This window comes from Astyanax mexicanus, chromosome 24, assembly GCF_023375975.1.
Source record: "Astyanax mexicanus isolate ESR-SI-001 chromosome 24, AstMex3_surface, whole genome shotgun sequence".
In the NCBI taxonomy this organism is placed as follows: domain Eukaryota; kingdom Metazoa; phylum Chordata; class Actinopteri; order Characiformes; family Acestrorhamphidae; genus Astyanax; species Astyanax mexicanus.
The window spans coordinates 23,553,027-23,579,187 of NC_064431.1; the positions used below are offsets into that span (position 1 = coordinate 23,553,027).

At 39.9% G+C, this 26,161-nt stretch overlaps 1 protein-coding gene across 3 annotated transcripts in view; it reads right to left on the reverse strand.

Moving 5' to 3' along the window:
* Window positions 1–842: 842 nt before the first annotated feature.
* Window positions 843–26,161, reverse strand: part of si:ch211-253b8.5 (dysbindin) — a 36,660-nt gene continuing 11,341 nt past the window's right edge. For 2 of the 3 annotated variants that reach the window (XM_022682771.2, XM_022682769.2), the window contains exons 2-4: window positions 3,131–3,280; window positions 1,986–2,129; window positions 843–1,687 (exon numbers count right to left, since the gene is read on the reverse strand). In XM_022682771.2, the coding sequence (XP_022538492.1) occupies window positions 1,434–1,687; window positions 1,986–2,129; window positions 3,131–3,248 (516 nt within the window). In that variant the 5' untranslated portion in view covers window positions 3,249–3,280 and the 3' untranslated portion in view covers window positions 843–1,433. Of the gene's footprint in view, window positions 1,688–1,985; window positions 2,130–3,130; window positions 3,281–4,039; window positions 4,074–26,161 lie in introns of all 3 variants that reach the window. The other variant, XM_022682770.2, reaches the window with a different exon arrangement.

The following is a 26,161-nucleotide window of genomic DNA, read 5'->3' on the forward strand; positions in this document are numbered from 1 at the left end:
CATAATTTTTAAGTGGTCTCTTATTTTTTTCCAGAGCTGTATATGATTGTCGGCAGTATAGGTATCCAGACTGATAAGTGCTGATTACCACTTTATATGATCTACTTAAGTTTCTTTACATTACAGGAATAAAATATGGATACAGCACAAAGAAGAAAGGCTATTAAAGAGCCACTAAACCATAAATCATATATATTTTTTCTTTAATAGCTGAAATGTGTTTCTCTGAAATAATAAGGCATCCCAGCACCTCTGCAGCGCCCTCTCAGGTTCATCTGTGCTATAGGTGTGGATGATGTTGCCATGTACTTTGGTACAAAGACACATCACAATATGCAGATCAGTCAATCAATATTTTTTTTTTCAGTAGTGAGGAAATTTCATGACTGGACTTGTTGAACAGGTGCCGAATCCTATCACAGTACCACGCTGGAATTCACTAAGCTCCTGAGAGTGACCCATTCTTTCACTAATGTTTGTAGAAGCAGTCTTCATGCCTATGAGCCTGAAGTAGTGAACCTTGCAGTTCCATATACTGGCTTTGGTCCCTGTATTAGAAACACTTTTCACTGGCACCTGCCACTTTGTTTGAAACACCTTCTTTGTTCTTTTGCATACTGGCCACTTTATTGACACCTACCTTGTATTTCCATTCAATGGCACTGCCCACTTTATCAGAAACACCTAACTTAAATTGCCAAAAATGCATACATTTAAAATTAACACAGAATACAGACAGAAGGCCTTTGAGGGACCATTTGTTGGGGCACCACAATGACAGCTTATAGCACAAACACCTAGTTTTCATGTTGTATTATGAATTAACAACTGTACATGACATCTTTCAAAGTTGGCATTGGCTTTATTTTGATAGCAAAATATAAGGTATTGTGGAGATCAGAGGGAAGACGGCTTAAGAACACAAAACAACAAAAAAAAAGAACTTTGTGAGAAAGACGACAACATGGAAAGTTAGATGGTGGACGTATATGACATCTGAACAACTGGCGCACCAAAAGTTAGAGATCTAAGCAGCACCAATCTGCAGAAATAGTACACTTTTATACATTGGCAATGTTAATAATCAATCATAAATATGGTGTCAAATAATGACACTTTTCAACAATGATGACATCTAAATCAACACAGTCATTAATGAGGCGATACAAATCCAAGACAAACAGATGCCGTAGGAACATGCCATGTCTGCAAACCTCTAGAAGCCTTAGTTTGATTTGTATTATTTACAGCAGCAGTTCAGGTGAAGGAGGGCATTTCTTTAAGAGGAAGAATCATGTGCGTGTAAGAGTCCATTACAGTCTTTGGTAGATTGGTACATAGTCAGAATCTATCAACCCACCAGAAAAAAGTCCTTATTAATAGAGAAACATCATCATGTTAGTTGATCGATCAGTAGAAATTGACCAGGTTCTTTATACAGACAGCTCAGCCTGGGCTTCTCCAGCACCTTCGGCTGGGGACGCTGCTGTTGTCAAAAGGCTATCGTCGTCTTGAACGTCCTCTTCATCTGATTGGACGACAGGAGTTGCTGCTCCGTCCTCATTGGTGGCCTGACTGTCGGAGGTGGAGTTGGACGAGGTGGAGGACATTCGTGATTTGATCTCACAGCTATCTGGAACTCTCAGGGAGATTTCTTCATCGTTGTCGTCGGTATCGCAACTGAGAGCTAGAGAGGGGAAAAAGAAAGATTCAGATATTTTATTAGGAGGGCATCATCATTACCACCACAGTTATCAATAATGCTAACATCAAAAGAGCCTAACAACGGCACAGAACCATTACCTACCACCCACAGCGGACAGTGCAGTGGGCATAATGATTGTGACCGCCAGCATCTGGCTAGAATTGTCCATGCGAACAGACAATTGACTAGCAAAAATGTATGTGTATCAGTGTTTGAGAAAACTGAACAATCATCAGACACTAAACATCACACGTCTAGTAAAAAGTCACACAGGTGCTACCTGGTAGTGGGGATGGGAGTGCATCATCATCTCCACTCGTTCCCAGAAACACATCCAGAGCCTCCTGATCCGAGATGTCCATCAACTCCATCTGCTCCAGCATGTCCACATTCACCTCCATGGAAGAGATGCTGCCCATGGGAGCTAAGGGACATGGGAAAATGTATTGCTTTAGTTGAGAAGTATCTTATAGCCTATATAGATTATCTACAGATGTTTAAATCAGATCTAATTTGTAACTATGTTGAGATTTGAGACAATTTGGACTAGGGTTAGGTTAGCGTTTGGTTGAAGCCTGAGTAATAAATTAACTTAAATAATCGACTTACTATTAAACCAGGCGAACAAATGCAGTGTTAGAAGCTTTGCCCAATGATTTGCCCAATATTTTAGGTGTAGTGCTTCCAGTGGTGTGCTTGCCTCACCTGCCCACCAAACTCTGGTTTGCCACAGAGGGGTTGTGAACCACTACACTGACCACTTTCCACACGTTATGCATGTGTGGTTTCCAAAACAGTCATAATTTATATTACAATTTAAATGACAATTTCCAACCTCTCAAACCCTTAGAATAAAAAAAGCCTTTTTTACTAGGGATAGGGATATATGCAAATTACATCTTTTCTGATTGGATTCTGACAACCCAGTATTGTGGCTCATTAAAAAAAAAGAATAAATCAGTGTGTGAAAAATATGGGTTCTTCGAAGAATCTTTACAGAACCATATATTTCATATAATTCTCCATAGCTCCAATAAGGGTTCCACTTTCAATGTTACGGGTGGTCAAAATTATGTAGTATAAAAAGTACTAGGACACCTGCTCATATATTGTTTAATCTGAATGTAAGTGTATTAAAAGGAGCTTTTCTTGTATTTATGTCCAGTATATTTTGGTGAACTGCTGTGGGAATTTGAATGCATTAAACCACAAGCTAACAAGAGTGTAAGTGAAGACAGCCTCCCGAGAATACAGTTTTACTTAAAATGTGGAAATCCGTGTGTCAGAAATGGGTACGACCAAAAAGAGGGGTCCAATATTTGGACATATATAGTGTGTATATATTTGTAGTTGTTTTGGTAACTTCAAACATATACTGTGTGTTCAGTTTCTGCCTAATTATTATGCTGTTGATGATCTACTCACGTCTTTTGTAATCGATCTGCAGGTGAGCTGAGGAGAGGTACACGTCCACGTCATGCTGAAAGACCTCCTCAAAGAAGCGCTGCCTCTCTCTCAGTTTCAGCTGCTGGGCCGCGTCCATGTCTGGCACCCTCTGAGCGTGTTCTGTTTCAGCTGGGAACAGAAAACAAACATGTTTTCATTACTATAGGTCTTATAGTACTCTATTCTATGGAGTTAAATACGAGGGTCAATATCTATATAACGTGCCTTTTGTGTCCACATCATGTTTTTGTACATTACATACAAACCCTGAGTAACAATACATTCAAGTTTAACTCCAACTGTAAAGAAGTTATTGTACATTTTATACAGTTTGTAATGATTTAGAAGCATGTTTTCTTTAATGCTCTAGGCATAGAAATGATTATTTTTCTTCCAATTTAGCAAGGCCAATTGTCCCACCCATTCAGCTGCTACTCAGCTGTATATCCCCCATCACTGGTGATGCCACAACACAAGGAGGGTGAAGACTAGCACATGCCTCCTCGGAGGAAAGCGCAACGACACTGTTCTGATACAGCAGCTCACAGACTCCTTGTGATAATCAACATCACCCTAAAAGTGATAGAAAAGGCCGCCATCTGCCCTTCCAGAAAGACTAAGGCCAATTGTGCTCTCTTGGGGCTTCGGCAGCTGATGGCAAGCTACATGACCAGGATTCGAATCAGTGATCTCCCGACCCTGAACCCAGAAATTATTAATTAAAACATGTTCAATAATTCACTCTCATCTTGGGATAACCCCCCTTTAAGAAATAACATTTGACATCAGTGATATTACAGTGACATCATACTAATAAAACATTACACTGTTTTCATTTCAACTATAGACACTTGATGAATGTTCAGCAATTAATAATATTAATTTCACCTAATATTTCTCAGATGTCCAACCTGTAGTTTACCTGCAGTAAAATATAAAAGCAATTAAAATCATTTTACAAAACTCTAAAGATATCTTTGAAACAGAACAAAAAAAAAACATAATGAACATGTTTGCAACACTAGTTCAACCACATTTTCATGAAAAATGCCAGTTTTGGCTAAAATTCCAGTCAAACCCATCATGCAGCTTGCCATAACAAAAGGCACAGTGTTTTGTTAAGGACCCAGGAAGTCTATTCTGCGTGAATGGCCAGGCTATTGTGTTGGACAGCAAATACAGGAATCACCACCAGAGAGCAACAGTTAGTCACTTAGCAGCTTAGCACCTGAGCCTGTGTTCACTGCAGTGGCTTCATTTACTATTTACCAGAACCTAATTCTAAAAAATAAAGATGTACTCATTCAGGGATATTCAGTCTGCATCTTCCAGATCTAGGGTGGTGCACCATGGATTGTTGGTGAAAAGGTAGGTAGATAGGTGGGTAGAAAGCCAGCCTAGCTTGCATCTCCTTCCAGCCCAGCAGCTCATCTCATATTGCTGTAAATCTGTCAGAGCCTGCAGTTCAATCACAGCATCTGTCAATTCTCCCTCAGCTAATCTCATTGGGCTCAGAGGGCAATCACATTTACTCTCCACATCAGGGGCACTGTAATAGCCTAAAGAGGAGAGGCACGAAAGGAGAGAAAAACGAGAAGAGCAGAGGCCTACCGAACGTCCCGGTGTGTGTATCATGAGCTCAGATCTCTGGACTGATTTGGACTTAAATGTGTATTTGATCACCTCATATTCTCAACAAACTAAGTTTGTGATCTGTTAAGGGTGTGTTTTCCTTTGAGTTTGATTCATGACCATACTGGCTGACCAAGCATGACCAAAACCAAATGTAATATACACTATACTGATCAACAGCTGGCTAAAATAGTAGCTAACCAGTAGTTGATCAGGTTTTCTCCGGAGGCACAGCTTTTAAACCACCATAAATACTAAAGAGCTAAAAGCTGGTATTGAGCTGTATTTATATAACAGCTTGTATTCCGAGACTTTTGCCATGTCACATTGGACCTAAAGAATGCTGCCCTGACCAGTGGGATATGTGCATCCTGTATTAAATGTTGATGTGATTTTTTTTTTCTGTTTGAATGGACATTTCAAACCAGATGCCTCCGATCACGATCATCTCAAACCACTGCATTGCACTCTCTGTTGACTGTGACTGGTAATTAATTTCTTTTATGATGCACATATCAATCGCAAATCTTTGCCGTTAGGGCTGCACCATATATCGTTTAAGCATCGTCATCATGACGTGCGCATGCGCAATGTCACTTAAGGCAAATAAATCATACACGTTATGTTGCATTGTTTTGATTCTGGACACATCAAGTGGATATACACAGCGTTGTCTCTGTGTCTGTGTGAGTGTTAGGCTGCTGCTGCCTGAGAAGCCCAAGGGGGGCGGGGGGTCTGGAGTAAACACAAGGTAACCACACGTGCTAGTAAACGCATGTGTCAAAAAGCTGTGCACCTCAGTCCAGCACAGTTTTGCGCAGATATTTCCAGTTACTGCTGAATTCACACTTTTAATCCCAGAAAAATTACTTTTGGTATGTCACATCTTTTTGGCACTACAGCCATTTTAGACCCTGTTTACATCTTTGTTTACACTTTGTGTGACTGTTTGTGATTAGTATTTAACCCGTTAGTTTATGTACATAAGCCCACACTTCAGTTCTTCACTCTTACAACTACAGTTCTACAGACTACAGAATTTAATCCAGTAACAGTTTTATAGGCCCTATCATAGAACCCTGTGGAACTCAACAATTACCAACAGTTTTTGCATTAGGATTAATAGCTAAATATTGAACGTAGGGTTCACTACTCGGTCATGCATTATTCCCCTTATTCTCCTAGGTCAATCTTTCTGAGATGTCTCAATAGCAATACTGCATTGACCAGAAATATGAATCAATAATTTGCAGATTGCAAAATCAGACAAGGTCCACAAATATTCCCAGTGTTGTGTGGTACAGGGAACTGGTTAAATTGAATCAGGGGTTGTATATGGTTTGAAAAGTTTAAGAACCACTGGTTCATAGAGTTTCCCTGGTTCTATATAGAACCACTGGCTTTAAGAAGAATGTAAGTACATTAAACACATTAAAATCATTGACTGTGCTAATCATGTGCTACAGATATGGCAGACGGAGATAAGTACAGCTTTACGCCTTCAGTTAATGATCTACCCTGTGTTCGTCTGGGCTTATACACCCATCAAGAGCTTTAATCCATTAAGTAGTGCACAGAAAATGGAGGACATAATATGATGTGTGGGTGTGTGCTAGTATGCTTTGCATATGCATGCATGCCTATCTATCTCCCTGCATGCCTACGTGGTCTGCGTCAACGCTTATGTCAGTGTGTCTGTTAAACGGCATTATCAGAGAACACACTTCAACGCTGACTGAAGCTAATGCCAGTTGTCTGCTTGTCTGAGCGCCGTCCATTAGTCAGCCCAGCGCTCCGACCCCCCGCCTGAGCACACAAGACCTTGGCCACTCAGCTATTTCTGGAGTCCGTTAAAAAAAAAATGCGATGGCACATGAGACACGGCCTGTAGATTAGGAGTATATGACTCATCTCTCATTATAACCTGACAGTTATGATGTCTGAAAATCCCTGTCCAAAAAGAGAAAGAAAGAGCAGTCATCACTCAGAGGAAACGAAACATGCAGTCATTATGACGGGTTCTACTCATACTTCACCATAATGGCAAAAGAGATCATGCAAGCAATGGTGATGTAATGGATACGAAGCATCATTAAGGTCAATTACTTTGCACTTTTCTACTTCAGAGGTCATCTGTGTTGTGAGGCACTCAGACTTTATGGTAGGAGGAACATTTTGTGGGCGTGTTCTTTAAAACCCAAAAAGCTGTGTTCTTTTTTGGGGCATTTTTATATTGTAAACGGTCAGAAATATGCTGCTACCCATCTGCTTCCTTCATAAGAGTTTTATGTAATGATTTTTTTCTTTACGTGAACATGTAATTGTATTTATCTACTCTACATATGTAGCACACACAGCAGAGATTGGAGTGTTTCCCTGTAAAGGCTCCATCAATTCAAGTGGAAGATTGATGATCACAAGCCATCAAACAAAGCCGAACTGCTTGAATTTTTGCACCAGGAGTAAAGCCATAAAGATATCCAAAAGCAGTGTGTAAGACTGGTGGAGGAGAACAGGGCAAAATTCATGAAAACTGTGATTAAAAACAAGGGTTTTTCCACCAAATATTGATTTCTAAACCTTTTAAAACTTTATTAATATGAACATTGTTTTCTTTGCATTATTGGAGGTCTGAAAGCTCTGCACCCTTTTTATTTTAAGTCATTTTTCATTTTCTGCAAATAAAATGACAATATTTTTATTTGGAATTTGGGAGAAATGTTGTCCGTAGTTTACAGAATAAAACAACAATGTTCCTTTTACTCAAACATATACCTATAAATAGCTTTATGTTCCAAAAATATAAAGTCTTTAACCCTTAGGTCTGTCCACAATATCAAGTGACACAGCAACGTCTTTTTTTAAGCTTTTTAAAGAGTTTTTAGTGATGTAAAACACAGCAGTGTTGAATTGAGAAAGTAGATAGCTTTATATTTATTATGAAGTGTCTACCAGTAAAATAAACTGATGTGTCATTAACTGGCTGAATGTAGTGAGTAAGGCTGAACTACAGAGAGAATAACATTCAACAATCTGAACCTTAAAGAGAAAATGTTTCCTTCTTCCTTTTCATATTTTTCATTGATGTGACTTTTTTTTAATTCAACCGGTATTAAATATGGTTCACAAAGGACAACCTGTGTTGGTTCTTTTCATCACAATGTAATAGAAAGCTGGAAACTTCAGGTGGTTTATAAAATGAACGACAAGGCAGACTTTCTCTCCGAGTTTATGGCAGCAGAACAGAATCAGCTGTAGTTTAAAGCTCTACACGTTCTGTCAGACAGCTGGGTTTCATCGTCCTTGAGCAGAGCTCTGGATACAGAGATCTGTCCTGCTGCCACGGTCCATCCCAACTGAAAAAACAATGCTGTAAAGTGTCACAGAATACTGCAGCCTGCCTTTTAGTGCCCGTCAATACATCGAGCTGCACACAAACAGCGTCCCGGGAATTAGCCTCGGTTAGAACGCATAGGCAGAGATTGGGCTAATTGGATTGGCTCCTCTAAGCTGATGTCTAAATTAGGAATAATGTAAAGATTATCTGGCCAGTGCTGGAAGAGCTGATCGTGCACTGAAACGCGAGCGTGCCCACACACACACACTTATTACCAATGCAAATTCCAAAACACTCTGAACACAAACTCAGCACTTTTCCTCAAGTACAAATCTCTAATAGTAGCCATCACTAGTTTAAAATAAGTGCTCAACCCAATATACTACCATAACCAGTAATCATCAAGGTCATGTCTGAATGTTCGGGGGCCAATCAATCACCAATAAATCCATATTTCATTCATTATCAATCTAACAAATGCTAAACATAACCTGCTATCAATGAATGGAGGCCAGTGACCAATCGGTAAGATTTTACTTTGACATGCACATGCCAAACGTTATGGGAAACCAGTATGTAAACTGAACATAAAAGATTTTTGTTGCAGTATAAGGCTTTTTTTGGGGGGGTTGATGCATTTTTGTTGGGCTGTGATGCATGTGTGTGGGGATTTGATGCATTTCTGTTGGGGCTTGATGCATTTCTGTTGGGTTTCTGTTGGGGTTTAATGCGTTTCTGTTGAGGTTTGATGCCTTTTTGTTGAGGGTTAATGTATTTTTGTTGGGGCTCTGATGCATTTTTGTGGGGCTCTGATGCATTTTCGTTGGGATCTGATGCATTTCTGTTGAGGGCTGATTCATTTTTGTGGGGCTTTAATGTATTTTTCTGTGGCTTTTATGGATTTTTGTTGGGGTTTGATGAATTTTTGTTGGGGTTTGATGCATTTTCGTTGGGATCTGATGCATTTCTGTTGAGGTTTGATTCATTTTTGTGGGGCTTTAATGCATTTTTGTTGGGCTCTGATGCATTTTTGTTGGGATCTGATGCATTTTTGTTGGGATCTGATGCATTTTTGTTAAGGGTTGATGAATTTCTGTGGGGTTTGATGCATTTTTGTGGGGCTTTAATGTATTTTTCTGTGGCTTTTATGGATTTTTGTTGGGATTTGTTGCATTTTTGTTGGGCTTTGATGCCTTTTTGTTGGGCTTTGATGCCTTTTTGTTGGGCTTTGATGCCTTTTTGTTGGGCTTTGATGCCTTTTTGTTGGGCTTTGATGCCTTTTTGTTGGGCTTTGATGCCTTTTTGTTGGGCTTTGATGCATTTTTGTGGGGCTTTGATGCATGTAGGTTTAATATTTTACCTGATTCTGTCCTGTAATCACATTTCTACAAAGTGGCTTTGCGACAACATCAGTTGTAAAAATCACTATATTAATAAATTTGATTCGATTTTTTGGGGGGTTTAATGCATTTTTTCTGAGGCTTTGGTACATCTCTGATTGGGTCCAAGGCATTTTTGTTGGGGTCTGGTGGATTTTGCGTGGGGTTGTTCCTGTATGAAAGGATAATTCAATGAGTAATATAGAGGAATGATGACTGTGTGATGAGTAAAGTTTCATAACTGCTGTCTTTTTGTTTCATTCTCTGAAAAGCATGACTGGTCTGTTTGGTAATCAGGCCTCTATAACAGCGAGCTGTGTGTGCTCTCTGAGGCAGGTCAGGAATGGTCAGTAACTCGTCTGGTGTTTGAGGACAGTGAGGAAGCCAGAGGCCGGAGCTGTCACTGTGACTCACTCTCCAGATATACACACTGAACGCAGGCCTCAGGAGGACGAGCAGCCTGGCAGGGTGACTGGGGCAGTGCGTCTGGACTGGGAATACTAGAGAAAAAAAGGCTGTAGTTTCAGGACCAGCAACATGTTTTACTAGAGCCAGGTTTCATTACAGATACTCCAGATACTGCCAGATACTCATTGTTTCTTCTGAAATGAATCTTATTAAAAAAAGAGGTTATTCTGCTTCTGTTCAAGTAATTGTCTCTACTGTCCAAGAAGATGGCTTTCTATTACTTGTATTTTTCACACTATAAAATTAAAATCCTTTAATTTTCCCAACATTTGTCAGTGTGCCTTATGTATAATTTTACCAGTCAGGTTGTAAGGAACAGTAAAGCCACTCAGCTGAAGTACAGCGTTATACAGGAGTTTTAGTTTAGTTCTCTAGCACCAAGGCTGAAGCAGTATTAGCATTAGCCGCTAACCTCGCTAAGTGCTAGCTCTTTCGCCGTTTAGAGGTGAGTGTATTGGACTGTAGTCTGCGTGGGACCTCTAGATAATATTGCCCTGGCTTACTGGAACACTCAGGGTTCCTCAGAGTAGTGCTGTCAGGCGACATTTACTAGCGCTAACCGCGGCTAGTGCTAGTGGTTAGCTGATAATGCTAATGTTGCTTCACCCAGCTTTAGTGGAAATTAGGAAATCTGAAAATCTAAGCTTACTGTAAATAAACTGAAGCATTTTACTCACCCAAATAAACAGTTTTCAGGAGAGAAATCTGTATAGAGTAACTTTCGGCACTCGTTTGATTTTATTTTTTATTTTTTTTAAAGAATTACAGTTTTGTTTACTTAGCTTAGCTTAACTTAACTTAATTACCCCCTCCCACTACGACCCAGCAGCAAGATGTGTGAAATTAAAAGAAAAATATGGCCGACACCCCTGTTCCTTTCTAGTGTCACATAATGCACCTTATAATCTGGTGCGCCTTATAGTGCGAAAAATATGGTAGATTTTTGAGCATTACTGTGAGGATTTGAGCACTAGTTGGGTCATCATTCTCGGGAACACAGTTCCACTGCTCCACAGCTCAATCCTGGAGGGCTTCATAGTCCTTCAGTCAATGCCTTTTATTAAACATTTGTACATATAGTGTAGCAACATTGTTGTTGCCATGTTTCTCTATGACAAAAAAAAACTATGTACTGTAGTAGCACTTTTTCTATTTTGAATACTTAGCTATATAGTGTTTAGCAAGCAAAGATTAAATGCTAGTGCAGACCAGATAACTAGCATTCTCACTAGAATAACAACAATACTCAGTTAGCTGCTTTAGCTTTAGCTTTCTTGGATAAAGTATGCTATAAATAAAGCTTTAGAACGCTATGCACTATAGCCGCTATGTTGCTAATCCTTATATAAACAGCCCATTACACCACTTTTTCACTTTGTGGTATGCTAAGCACGCATGTGCTGTTCAACAAAGCCAAGGTTGTCTAAATAAGTGCACATGCTATAGTCTATTGGGAGTGCTACTAATAGAATTCTAGAGTAACATGCTGCCAAAAAAAGCCAGGCCAGGTTTGTGCAGCCCATATTTGGTAGGACTTTCAGTGTAAGAGAGCTGATATAAGATCAGCGCTCTCTTGTCTGTGGAAATTGTTCAGCCCAAAGCTAACCCTGGATCAGTGTTCTTGTTGGGAGAAGTTCAACAGGGCTCAAAATGTGACCTTTAGAGGGTGCGCCTCTCCTAACACTGACCATCTCCCGTATGATATATTAAAGGAGAAGTCTCCAGGCAGCGGGGTTTTACGTAACAGAGCGACCGGGAGAGAAAAAAAAAGGGGGGGAAGGCACTTGAAACAGTCCGGTCTTGAAGACATGATACGACCAAGAACTGAAGGTTGCGTAACAGGAGGGGTTTTGGTGCACTGGGTGTACTGTATGTGTGTGTGTGTGTGTGTGTGTACTGTTCTTTCTTCTTTCACCCTCAGTGAATGACACACTGCTTAGTCAGTGTATATTAAACCAGTTTAGCTTAAAATGACACAATTGACTCAGTTTTTACTGGTAGAAACTAGAGATGAGCGATATGACTCTAAAAATATATATTTTTGCGATAACAATATTCTTATATTACAACACATTGAGTTTTCAAAAATAATAAATTCAGGAATACACTATTGCAATAAAATAAATATTAAATTTTATTTGGCAAGATTCTTAAATACGATATGATATGGCACTGATATGTCCTGATATAGTCCATGATATGTTCCAACACGTCCTAATACTAATAATGCACTAAAGTAAATAAATATAATGATACTGGACAGATACAATCTGTCTCTAGTAGATATATAATGGTCAATGAGAACAATGTGAATTTCCCTTTTGCAAAATGCCAGCAGCAAAAAAAATTGTACCCTAATCGCCCATATGGCCCTAAAATAATATCATGATATTTCAGGGTATTTTTGCAATAACTATATTCAAAAATTTGGCCAATATTATTGAGTATCTTACAATATTGCACACCTCTTTTAGGAACTCTCATTTCATTTATCAGCTATGAAATGTGCATTTTCCATTTAAAAAGAAGATGAAAAGGTTACCACAAACAATCAATGGTGAATCAATCAACAAGCCAAGCTTCTCAGCAGAGTTGTCGAGGTTCCTAACGGTGTCCTGTGATAATCCATCTTATGCAGCTTGAATACGGCTTTAAGATAAGAGATAAGATAAAGTAATCCTTTATTATCCCTATAGCGGGGAAATTTGCAACATTACAGCAGCACAGAACTGAAAAAGTGTCAAAATACAAGAAAATATAAATATACAAAACTAAAATTAGAGGAAACATAATTTAGATATAGATAGTTTTCTTGCAAACAGTAATATATAGAAAACTATAGAAAACGTCTACTGAGACGGTTGTTGAGTAGATCTGATTTCACAGTTGATATCTGAAGTGAGAATATGTACTAGTAAAAAAAATATATACATCTGCAATTGGAATTAGGCGATTGAACTGGAATCAATGTAGTCACTTAAGGTTCAAATGGCATGCATATTCAGGAACTGCAGCAGAGCACAGAACCACATACACACTCAAAAACAACAACAACAACTACTACAATAAGCCCCATGGCTTCTGCTTTTTAGCCTTCACTCTTTTCAGTGATTAATGCTGACTCTGGCAGCCCTGCTCAGCGTGGCTAACAGCTCTTGTGGCTGCACAGCAGGCCAGGAAGGGGAAGCAGGGTCAGGGCTTCCTACCTTTGAACTGACTTAAGGTTAAACGGCTGACTCCCGGGACAAGACAAGTGCTTTCACAGCAGATCCTCGCCTGTCCTTAGCCCTTAAGTTAGAAAAGGCACGCAATGGTTTGTTTCTAACTTCCATTTACAATGCTTTTAAGTCCCTCATCCCAATGCAAAGACCTCTCTAAAACGTTTGTGTCATGTTTTGACTGCTTAATTTCATTTCATTTGTTGATGTACATCCATTTCTGCTTTTCAGGCCTGCAACACATTCCATAAAATGTATGTAATGTTGCCATTCGTTCTCACGCTTTATTTAAAACCTTTGCCACTGACTGAGAACACTAAGCAATTAAATGTTTCTGGTGTTATTTTCCTCTCTTTATTCCCACGATAAAAGTGTGCAAGGTGTGCAATAGTATGGGGTCATCATGGAAGTGTCACATGGAGCTGCAGGAAAGAAATGAGGTTTTAAGAAGGATACATTTATATACTTATAAAAGTTAGTTATAACTCAACTATCCCTGCACATGCAAAATACTCTCTCTCTTTTCAACTAGGCGAGTACTTCTGTCAGTTAATGATTTTGCCGACATGCCGGCATTAGCGACACGCTAGCTAGCGTCAGGCTAGCAGAATTAGCAGCGCTGTTGACTGGGCTTGTTAAGTCAGGCTAGTAGCATTAGCGGTAGGCTAGCTAGTGTCAGGCTAGCGGAATTAGCAGCGCTACTGACCAACAATAACAGTCACCCCAGATGCCTCAGAGCCCAGAACAGTTTACACCACTGGTTAAGATTAATTTGTTTTGCAGTTTTACAGTAATGTTTTAAACGACACTGATTGATGTACTTTTGTGTTTGTCAGCTAATCTTCATCTAGTGCCACCTGATGGATCAGAAATCACAGTTGTTCAGCTTAGGCTTGCACAGTAGCACTTTCCGTGGATTCCTTGTTTTATGATATTATGCACTTTAGAAAAAGAATTAAACAAATCTCTTCCAGTTTTTTTTTAAGAACATTGTTTTTAAACATTTTAATGACTTTTACAGCATTTTTTTTCAGACAATCCCAACTTTTTGGAAATGTGTTGTGGACTTAAAATACAGAAATGGATGTATATTAACAGATGAAATGTTCAGCAGACAAATAATACAATATAAGGTTCATAATGTCTGCAAATAAAATTCATTTCTATTTGCATTTACACTGTTACAGCATTTCTTTTTATTTGTGGCTTTAGACAATGAAGTTTACATAAAGCTAACTAGTCTACTTCTATTTTCCACCACTTGTTAGTCATCTAAATTAGCCACATAAAAGTTACAGAAGAAACCTTTTTCAACTTTATTTTGGGGAGAAAACAACATACAATATATTTGTATCCCCAAAACACTATAATTCCTCCCCTAATTTCTAAGTCATCCAGGCACTTAAGCTCTGCCACCCGCTGCTGTGGCATTTGCCCAGGTCGGAGGCTCTCGCCCACGTGCTGTAAGCTGGCAGAGTTTGCTCGTCTGATGCTCCGCTCCTGTCCACAGATTATGTAAGAAAGGACAGCGTCCCTCACCTCTAGGTGCCCTTACAGACAGCAGGGATCTGATTAATCATGACATCAAGTCACTCGCATCTCACATCAAGGCCACTGATGTTCATTTCTCAGACGCGCACACACACACACACACACACAACACTACTACAGCACATTTCTGGTGGCTTTCACTACCGGGAGCCAATCAGAATGGGCCGTGACTGATTGACAGGATGGATTTTTGAGGGTCTACTTTTAGAGGCCATGAGATCTTACTGTAAATAATAGGATGGTGGACTCTCGCTTATTGATCTGCTGCTTTCTAATCCTTCTGATTGATTGATCCATTGATCAACTGGACTACAGTTCGATGACCTCACTGCTCTGCTGAGGAATCTGGATGGATTATTTACTGGGAGTAAACAAGCATGTGAGGATGAGATCAGCTTTCCACTTTCTAACACACACACACAAACACACACACACACACACACACACACACACACACACACACACACACACACACACACACACACACACACACACACACACACACACACACACACACACACACACATACACATACACACATACACACATTTCCTAAATAGTTCTTGGCTTGGACACACATTTCAAGGAGAACATCAGGAGATTCTTCTGTACAAAGGTTCTTTACACAGTAATTTGACTCATTTAAAAATTATATTTATCTTAAAAGATCCATTTATTAAATTTCTCTTTAGGTAACCAGTAGGTCTTCTCTGTATTTTTTGATTATTCAATTAAATTATTCTAAAGAATGGCAGATGGTAATTAAAATATTTAAAGCAACAGTCCATAAGTTTGGGTATTTGAGGATTTAGTGACCTCTCTGGTGAGAATGTGTAATTGCACAGAGCATGTGAATGAGTCCTTTTAATGTAGGTTAATGTAAAAAAAATTGCAGTTTATTCCGTTTTGTTAATTTGTTCATATATGAAATACTTTGTACATATATAAAACAATTACATCCAACAAACCTACCAGAGCACTTTGTTTTTAGAATAAATATATTAGACATTGCAGGAATGGTCATGCCAGGACACTTATATCATTACCGTATTTTTCGCACTAAGGTGCACTATCAACGAACGTCTATTTTCTGGTCAATTTTCATACTTAAATTATGTGACCCTAGTAAGGAACAGGGGTGTTGTCAAGTTTTTCTTTTAATTCAGCAGAAGAAAAACTAAGCTAAGTCAGCTAAACTGAGATTCTTAAAAAAAAAACATTATTTTAAATTCAAACGAGCATTGGATGTTGATCTACACAGATTTCTCTCCTAAAAAATGATTATTTGGGTGAGTAAAGCACGTCTGTTTATTTACAGAAAGCTTATATTTCCAGATTTCCACAACTTAGCAGCTAACCGCTAGCACTAGCCATGGTAAGCGGCTAATGTTAATGCGGCTTCAGCAGTGCTGGCCAAGGTTAGCAGCAGGCTTCAGGCCGATAATACTCACCTCTGAATGGCAAAAGAGTTAGCGCTTAGCACAGTTAGCAGCTACTGCTAACGCTGCTTCTGCAGTGCTAGCCGTTGTTAGCAGCAGGCTACAGGCTGATAACTCACCTCTGAACAGAGAAAGAGCTAGCCCTTAGCGTGGGTAGCAGGGCTTATGCTAATGCTAATAGTGCTTGAGAACTATACTGAAAATCCTGTATAACGCTAACGTAATTTGAATATTTGTCCCCTCCCAACAGCAATTCAACTGCTTTCAGTTTAAATGGAAAAATATTAGACACTGCTGCTTTAATGTTTTAAGAACCTATGTCAAATCAGTCATTTATTCCTTAAACAAGTTTAACTTTTTTATTATTTTTTTTACTTTTTACTGCCTTTAAGACTGACATTTGTGCACTAGTATGCTAAAAGTCACAGGACAGGAAGTTCCAATATCCAATGACTTACAATGCTAATGCTAAAGCTAACCCAACAATGCACTGACTGTGGGATGTGTTTGTGGTCTCTCCTGCATTAAATGTGGATTTGATTTCTTCCAATCCATCTATCTGGAACCCACAATCCACTAGGCCTCATTCCAAATACACAAATTCATTTAACTTTTCTAAATGAGCACAATGTTCAATATTCAATGAACCTCACTCACAAGATTATTGTTTTTGAATATTTAATTTGATCAATTTACATACAGTGTATATATATATATATATATATATATACTATCCCATGAGTTTTGGCATAGTAGTGTATAGACTTCTCTCTTTCTCACACTCGGTTGTTTATTCGCTCTCTCACTCCTTAGGATGTAACAAACAACTGATCCCAGTCCTGCACTCTCTTCCTCTTTTTCTCAATAAGTCACAGTGCATTCGTTCAGTCTAAGGAGGATGAGGAGGGAGTGAGTAAGACTGAAAGTCTGAATACAGCGGAAGAAAAGCAGATTGTTCAGGAGGCTCGACTTGACATTTTCTAGCGGTGAGGGCAATGCTCTTTTTCTCCTCCTTTTCCTCTTTCTTTATTTCCCTCAGCAGGACTGGCATCGGACCCGAAGACGGATTACAGGCGGTTTTGGGCCAGACTGCCGGACATGGCACTACACTCGTACACGCCCACTCTAACAAACCAAAACTCTTGGCTTCGGCCAAAAAAAAACTTGTAGCATTAATTAAGAGAGTTCATTTAAGGTACACCCAGGTCAACAATGCCATTTCCCAACAACTATTTAGCCTTTCTTGTTTCTGGTTTTGATATTAAACGTCTGGAATCTGCATTGGCCACACCTTTGTTATGTCTGGATCTTTCGGAGACAAGTTTTAGTCACAGTTTCCACTACAATACATTTCACAGTACTTGACAATATTTGCAAACTTCTAAAGCTAGAAAAAAAGTCTCTTTTTCCATGAAGACTTGACCCCATAAAAACAGGGTCCCCCTGCTGAGTAAATGAGCCTGACCAGCTCAAGCTTTAATGGTTTAGCTGGTCTACAGGCATAAGCCACCTGACAAAGCTGTTAAACCAGCATGACCTTGCTTGCTGTCCACCAAGACCTTCCTTGTGGCCAGCAAGACCAAAAGACCATGCTGGTTGTCAAGCATAACCATTATGACCAAGCTGCATGACCAAGCTGCATAACCAGCATGACCATTATGACCAAGCTGCATGACCAACATTACCAAAATCACCAAGCTTGCTGACAAGCATAACCAGCAAGACCAAGCTCCTTGAGCATCCTGACCACTATGTTTCACCAGGAAGACCAAGTTGTTGCACAACATCATCATCAAGTTGGTTGACCACCATAACCAAGCTTGTTGACCAGCATGAGAGTGATTGACACTGGTTTACCAGTAAGGTCAAGCTTGTTCAATAACCAGCTTTTTAACCATCCTAAGACTAGGTTACACCATTTTACCAAAAGCTGGTCTTGAAGTGGATTGTTCAGCAGAGCCATCATTGCACCCAGACAAACTTTAAATTTACCCCACAAAAAATGGACCTCATAAGGCAAACAGGACGCAGCCATAGTGACAGTACCTTGGCAACCTTGGCAATTTGCTTTTCCCACTCGTCCTTTTCCATTCGCTTTAATTTTTTTCCATTTGGCCTTCCATACTCTTAGACATGACATTCACCAGAGGCTAGAAAAGTAAAAAAAAATGTCCAATAGAGACACATTACCAAAGCTATTTTACTTTCGCTCCCTCTGAGAATAAACACTGACGTCCGTGGCCGAGCCGTTTGGGAACAGCACACAGGAAACGAGAGTTCCAGGCCAGTGAGAAGCTCCAAAGCCAGCTGTTTAAACCTCAGGGGCCACACAAGTCATTGACTGCCTCTTCCCAACAAGTCCAAAATTGGGTGACTGAGTCTCTGACTAACAGACAGACCACTGGCTGGTTTCTTTCACTAATGAGCCACAAAAAAAAAACTTTCCCACAGGTTTTTCCTGACGAGTTTGGGCTGGGCAGCTGGTGGTAGAGAGGTTAAGTGGTGGAGAAAATTGCCATTCCAGAGGTTTCCAAAGGAATGCAGCTCATTTTGACCATGTAACCAAACATTAGGATTAGATTTCTGGCCAGTGTGTAAAAGAATGCAAGTTACATCCCAGCTAGCATGATCATATGGGGCTTACATTGGTGGAACGTGGTCTAGGTGGGTTCCAGGTGGGCATGTTCTCATGTTCCCAAATGAGCTCAATCATTACAGCCAACCTTAATCTCACATGAGAGCCATATGAGATTACCCTAGATGCGCCAAATGTTTAACTCCTGTAGGACCCATGAACAACACTTTCTGGTTGTCAGTTGGGCTACCAATACAGAACAAACGTCTTATGGTCTAGAGCTTTCTGTCCGTACTCTGCATTCATTTTGTCCATATTTGCGAACAATCTTATTAACAGGTGAGTTGAAACAGGTGTGTTTGAGGAGGAATAGCATCAAATGGTGCTGGAATCCGGTCGTCCATTACTAGATTTGCCCACCCTTTCTCTAGCAGTTGTGTTGCTTAACATCAATGCCAATATAAAGGATGCATAGAAGCACGTTGGCAGTGGCTCTTCACTCCTTTTCATATGTAAAGGAGGTATAAATGAAGTTTAACAGTTCCTACCGTCAAGATTTTAGAGCTTTTTTGTGAAAGAATCACTACACGACACTTGGCATTAGACATGGTGCCAATAGGTTCATGTTTTTATCTGCTAATCCTATTCTATTGTACAAACTACTCTTCAAGAACTAGACAAGATGCATATGCACATTGCACATCTGTGTTAGCAATGCATGAAAGTGCTGCACAAAAAAAACTTTGCACATCTTTCACAGTCGGTTTCTTACGTGAGCGATTTTACGCTCATATTCACATGTACATTTTTGCACCCATTACATAAGAATGAACAAGCTCAGATGAAATATGACTGGATCGCTCATCACTAGCTACCCAGCCCCATTGTGTCATCGGTGTTTTGTCATCATCAGTCTCCGACTAGTGATGTCGTAAGTCCCAGGCTCAAGAGGTCGCGACTCAGCGATTCATTTCCAGCCAATCAGAACGGCCGGCCAGTGCTGACACTCACTGTCATGCTGCATCAGGGTGGCCTCCTTCTGTCTCTCTGAAGAACCTATGAGATCTTTTGTTTCTAAATATGAACCCTTAAAAATGGATAGGAGTATTAAAACTCGGCTAAAACAAAGGAAAGAAGCAAGATCAAAAAGTTAAAAGTACACTATTGACTTGTGCTCTTGTATGGGTGCCCTTCCAGCAGAAAAGAGCACATCCACCCCCAGGCTGTCCCAATAGGCGATGAAAAAAAAGACAGATACTGTAAGTGATGGGAGCATCCCTAAATTTAAAGACATTTTTAAAAAATTGCCCTTTAAGCAGCGAAAGGGACTGTACTAGAACTTATTGACCTCAGATCAATAGAGTGCAAAACAGGCGCACAGGTCCAGTCCTGGAGGAGCACAGAACCACATAGTCCACAATTTTCCCAACTCTGACTAAGCAGCCGTTTTAGCCAATGCTAATGAAGCTAATGAATCATGCATGCAAGATCCAGGACGGACACTGGAGAATGCTAACAAGCGTGACTTGTATTCCTCCATTACAGGTAAATAAGCTTCCACTTTCATCGCGCTTCCCAGGAGCTGGTTCCCTCCGTCTGATTGTTGCCACTGACAGACTGCCGTACATATTTCATGAGAGCTAGAGAACATGCTCAATGGGCGAGTGAAGAGGCGGTACGAGAGCGTGAGCAACACACAAAGGTCATTTTCCTCTAGTCTTTTCCTGCCAGACCCACAGCAGTGCAGCATCCGCCATACAACCACAGCAGCAGGGCATATTTACAGCTCTGCTTTTTTTTCTTCTTCTTCTTCTTTCCTCTGCTGACACCAACACTTCACCCTGAATCTCGCCACAGCACCCGTGACCAAGAGCCAATTCCCACAGTTTAAAGCAGGCCGAAGTGTATGTAGCGCTTCAAGTAACCCAATACAGGGAGGTACAGGGAGGTACAGGGAGGTTCAGGGAGGCTGCACTGGCTTACTGGAAAGTGTGCGGGAGGTGAGGGACAACACCAGCACATGCCAAAGGGAGAGAGCATAACTTCGACTTAGACATGATGTCATCCAGCTCTGCTGAGCGCTAGTTGAGGTGTGTGCGTTTACACATGATTAGCGAGAGAGATAAAGGAACAGACGAACAGAGAGAAGACAGGGAGTAGCCCGGATCTAGAAGGCTCTAGCACAAGGCCTGTTGTTTCATAGAAAGAACAATGTGTGTTTTGGATTTTCATCTTTAAAAAATGCATACCTAAATCATGAGACTTAAATTACAAGGTCAAGTGATCTCAAATGAGATCAGATGTGCTCATGTGGTTTCTGATTCTCTATGACACACGGTTACCTAATAAACACAACACTGATACTGGGCAGGGCATTTCTTTGCTCTTAGAACTGCTTGGGTTTCTTTCTTTGGATTCTGGTTCATCCACTTCCTATGAACATGCCATATTGCAAAAACACATTTTAGGCAGGCTACATCAAGCCATACAACTGAATTGAATGCTGCCATGCAGCAGAAATAAAAAATAAATTGAACTGATGCACAATGAAAGAGATTAAAAAGGTTAAGTGTAAATCCCGCAAGTTATGGGAAAGGTTGGGTGTCTCGTTTTTTCTTCCTGGTATTTTCAAGTTCATCCACATCCAACAGGTGTTTTACTGGATTTCCATCCATAAGAAATTGCCATGTTCATAAAACCAGTTTAAGGCAATTAGGATGCAAATGGTCAACAATAGTCACACATACTTAATGAGTCTACGGCATTCAAGCAAGGATTGATTAGTTTGAACATGTCAAACGTTTCTTCACACTATTACCACATTATACAACCTATGCGGCCTGAACTATTGAAACAAGGCAGGTTGAATCCATGGATTCATGTTGTTGGCACCAAATTCTGGCCTTGTTATCTGTGTTCCTCAGCAGAAATCCAGATTCATTAGATAATGCAACAATTCTCCAATCTTTGACTGTCCAATTTTGCAGCCTCAACTTCTGGTCTTGGCTGAAAGAAGTGTAACCTAATATCTAAAATCTTCTGCTGTTGTATCTCAACTCAAACAAGTTTGGAGGTGTTGTGCACGAAGATACATGGAGCAGATAAATCTGAACCTATGAGATGGAATGATTATGCTCCACACTTTTAGGATTTCAAGTTGGGGGATGATGTATGGGTGAGCTGCTAATCAACCTACCTCCGGAGCTCCATAATTCTTGGGTCTTGTCACAGAATGCCATCAAATCCTCACAGCCATGTTTTCCCAATCTAATAGAAATCATTCTACCCTGAAGAGTAGAGATAGTTTATCCAACAAAACCAGGACAAACTCTTTTAATGCTCTTTTAATATGAAGAAACAATAACTGAGCAGGTCTTCTAAAACCTTGTACGCCTACATTGTATAAAGGTTAAAGCAAAGCTGCAAATCTAACGTCACTGAACTTCACAATGACAAGCACCAGCAAAGGGGGAAACACCCGACAATTAGCATCGTGCTAACTGCTTCCTTAAGTCAGCCGCCTCAAACCACATCAAACCACGTCAAGTCATCAAACTGGCTCATTTTATGTGGTTTCTGATGGTATTTGACTCCTATAAAATGGACAAGAGCACATTACTATAAACAGCAGTAGCCATCTAGAAGCCTCTCCACACCAGTCCTCTCATTATCCACTACCTCAAACCTGAACCGCAGACCGGTCATATTTTGGCCTGACTCCAGCGATGCATTATTAATGGCGGCAGTGTGTGAGCTGCTGCATCTGCGAGCATGTGTTTACATGTGTGTGTTGGAAACGGGGTGAAGTGCAGCCTTGCATCATCCGAGCCATTCTCTACTCCACAATGACTTCATTGTTAACCCTCTCATCTCCATCAATAGAGCCCTTTAATGTGAGGCCTTTTTAATAGGTCAACCCCAATTGGGACGTTCTATAAGTGGACGGACGCTGGGAACTTGAGACTCGACAACAATTAGAGCGAACAATTAGCATTCCAAATATCATTTTTCATAGGAATGACAGAACAGGGCCATGTGATGCTTTCAAATGAGATCATGATGGTGAATTCGGACTATATGGACAAAAGTGTTGGAACACAAACACAATACATTACATGCAAGCTTGCCTGACACATTGTTTTATAAGTTTTAACAAAAACTTTTTGAACAAGTTTAAAATCTAACCAAAAATATTAGGACACCTGCACAACTATTGTTTCTTCTGAAGACTTTGGACTAGATTGTGGAGCATTGCTGGGAGGATCTGATTGTATGTAGTAATAACTGCTGGAGAGTAAGAGACTTTTCAAGTTAGCGGCTTTGCTTATCATCATCCAATTTAGTGTCTAAAGAGTGTAGAGAAACCTCACACTGGTGCAAATGTAGATTTACATGGTAGAATTGATGATTTACGATTAAAACTGAATATTTTTTACAGCCTTTTTTCCAGAGAATTTGTATTTATATAACTGATCATACAATAGATATGATACACTGCATGGACAAAAGTATTGGGTTACCAGTTCACTCATCCTTTCTGTATCCTGCTTTGTTGGAGTAACTGTCTCTACTGTCCAGTCAAGAGGGCTTTCTACTAGATTTTGAAGAATTGCTGTGAGAATTTAACTGCAATCAGTGATGTCAAAACGTTTATGCGTCAGCAATGGTTGCAACTTCAAATAGCTTAATGCATTCATTACAAGTGGGTGTGCACAAAGGTACAAATTACATTAGTCTACGTATTGTCGCTGTCCAATGAAAAACACTTATCTCCATTTTTGTCGATTTTTAGTTTACTACATAATTTAAACAGACAAACTGTCCCTTACACTGTATCACAATTTCTAGATGAACGGACCAATAGAAGCTCTTCAAAATGACCTGTAATAAACTCTTTTTACATTGACTTCCATTAAAAGGTATTTTCTCTCTCCTGTAAAGTTGCTGTTTTGGAGATAAGTGTTTTTCATTGGACAGCGACGAGATACAGTAGTGTATGAATGAGTGATACTACACACACCATGCCCAAGGTTTATTATGGCATCATCATGAGCAGCATGACGGGCAGTAAACTCTAGTGTACTGGTCAAACTACAGTCACATGCTGAACGGCTGACTGTGAATCGGTGTCGTCTGGGTCACAGGACTAGAACTGGGTTTTATAGCGAGAGCTAAAGAGAGAGAGAGAGAGACAGAGAGAGTCTGACATTTCACAGACGGGAAAACGGTAAAGATGCCACCAGGGCCATGACCCGACCCAATTTTACTTTTCTTTCAACCCACATCTAAGCCACAAATTGATGCTATGTCTCACTTTCCTCTTCATTCCTTTTTATGAAGACATAAAAAGGATCATCCAACATCCTGAGTTCCCTAATGTTCTTCACTCTATGCAATCAAATCATCAAAGCAATGCTCCAAAATCTGAATCTAGTAGAAAAAAAAATCTAGCACAGTAAAGACAGTTACCTCAACAAAAGCAGGATAATTCCGATTTAAGACAAAACATTGAACCGTAGGCTGTCACAATTTTACTGTGCAAAACTGAAAACTTACTTTAGTTTAGTTTAGCTTAGCTTAGCTTTCGGTGATTAATGTTTAACTTTAAATAAAGGCTGCAGATCCAGGGAGCATCATATCTCAATTTACCACAAAATTACCAGTCATCACATCACTCAGGTTTGTAGATGATAGAGTGGGTGGATGCCAGTGTTTTTAGGAGCCTCCCTGTCTATGTTACCTTCTGGCTCTCTCCCTTTATCTTTCCCAATGTCCTGCCTTCCTCTGAGTTATTGCTTGCCTACTGGTCTAGCCTGAAACTGATGGATGTTTAACCTTCTTTAGGTTCTCTCGTCTGACCAGACCCTCATGGAAAATTTTGGAAGTTGGAAGTGAGGCTTCCCTGTCACTTACCACAGATAAGCTGCCCACCTTCCATTTTATGCCACCTGCCTTAGACTGCATGCTCACCCTCCACTTCCACTCTAACTAGCAATTTTCTAATCACTTCCATTGCTGTTGTGGATATTCACCTGAATATATTAGACATATGCAGATGTAAAGTATTTTCTAACATTCTTGTATAAGTAGACTGACCAGAGGAGGATGGGGCCCCCCTTACCTGTGAGCTTATATATGGTTTTTGCCAGGGTTTCTTCTTCCAGCTCTGATGGAGATTTTTCTTGCCACTATGGCACTGTTCCATGTTTTATGTTTTGTCTAGTTTTAATTTATTGTGTTATTTATAATAGAAGAAGTAGAATTAACCAGCCCACAATAATCCTAATTTAACTGTCTGAAAACCAGCACCGCTAAATAGCCACCGCTTCACACCACCCTATCACACATCACGCCACAGTATCACCACATCACATCCTATTACTATTACTAAACAAAGAAAACCTAAATTAAACCCTAAGATTTCACACTGCATAGCAATGCCATGCATGATATCTAGAAGTTGAATTATTACTAACAGGAATTGGGGTCTTTTTTTGTTATACTTCTAGCGTCATGGGCAACAACTCTGCCCTTTTCTTTTTTGCTGTTTGTAGCAAAATTAAATTTCACACTGTTCTCATTTGCCCTTAAATATCTACTAGAGACAGATTATACAGTGGTTGGACACTGAAACTGTCATTTTAGTGTGGGAGGTTTCATGGCTTAATTGCACATTGCACCAGTAAGAGCAGAGTGTGAAGGTTCAATTAGCAGGGTAAGAGCACAGCTTTGCACAAAATATTGCAATGCACACAACATTATGGGTGACATACCAGAGTTCAATAGAGGACAAACTGTTGGTGCACCTCTTGCTGGCGAATCTGTGACCAAGACAGCAGGGACCAACCACATCCAACAGGATTAACTGTGTACGCTGTAAGAGGAAGCTGTCTGAAAGGGATGTTCGGGTGCTAACCTGGATTGTATCCAAAAAACATAAAACCACTGCCCAAATCACGGCAGAATTCAATGAGCACCTCAACTCTCCTGTTTCCAGCAGAACTGTCTGTCGGGACAATAAATTATTGTGGTCCAAAACCAGGTGTTTCAGTTTCATTGTCCAACCCCTTGATCTCTCCAGTATTATTATTGTTTTTTAATTTAATGTTTTGTCATAACGTCAAAAAATATTATCGCAAAAATACCCTAAAATTGTGATATCGCAAACCCCTATAAAACACTATGGCACTTCTAACACTATGGTTTTTTTGTCTTTTTTTTTTTTTTTTACCTGCATGACATGATTCACATGTAAGTAACTCAGGATAAGTGCATTGGCTGAATGTTTCATTCGTTTTCAAGAGTGGAAAAAAACACTACTTGAGTAAGTACCACTTCTCTGCACTGTTTACACCCGTGATAGAAGTTCTTTAAATTTAGATTTAGTTTCTTTTCAACATGAAGCATAGAC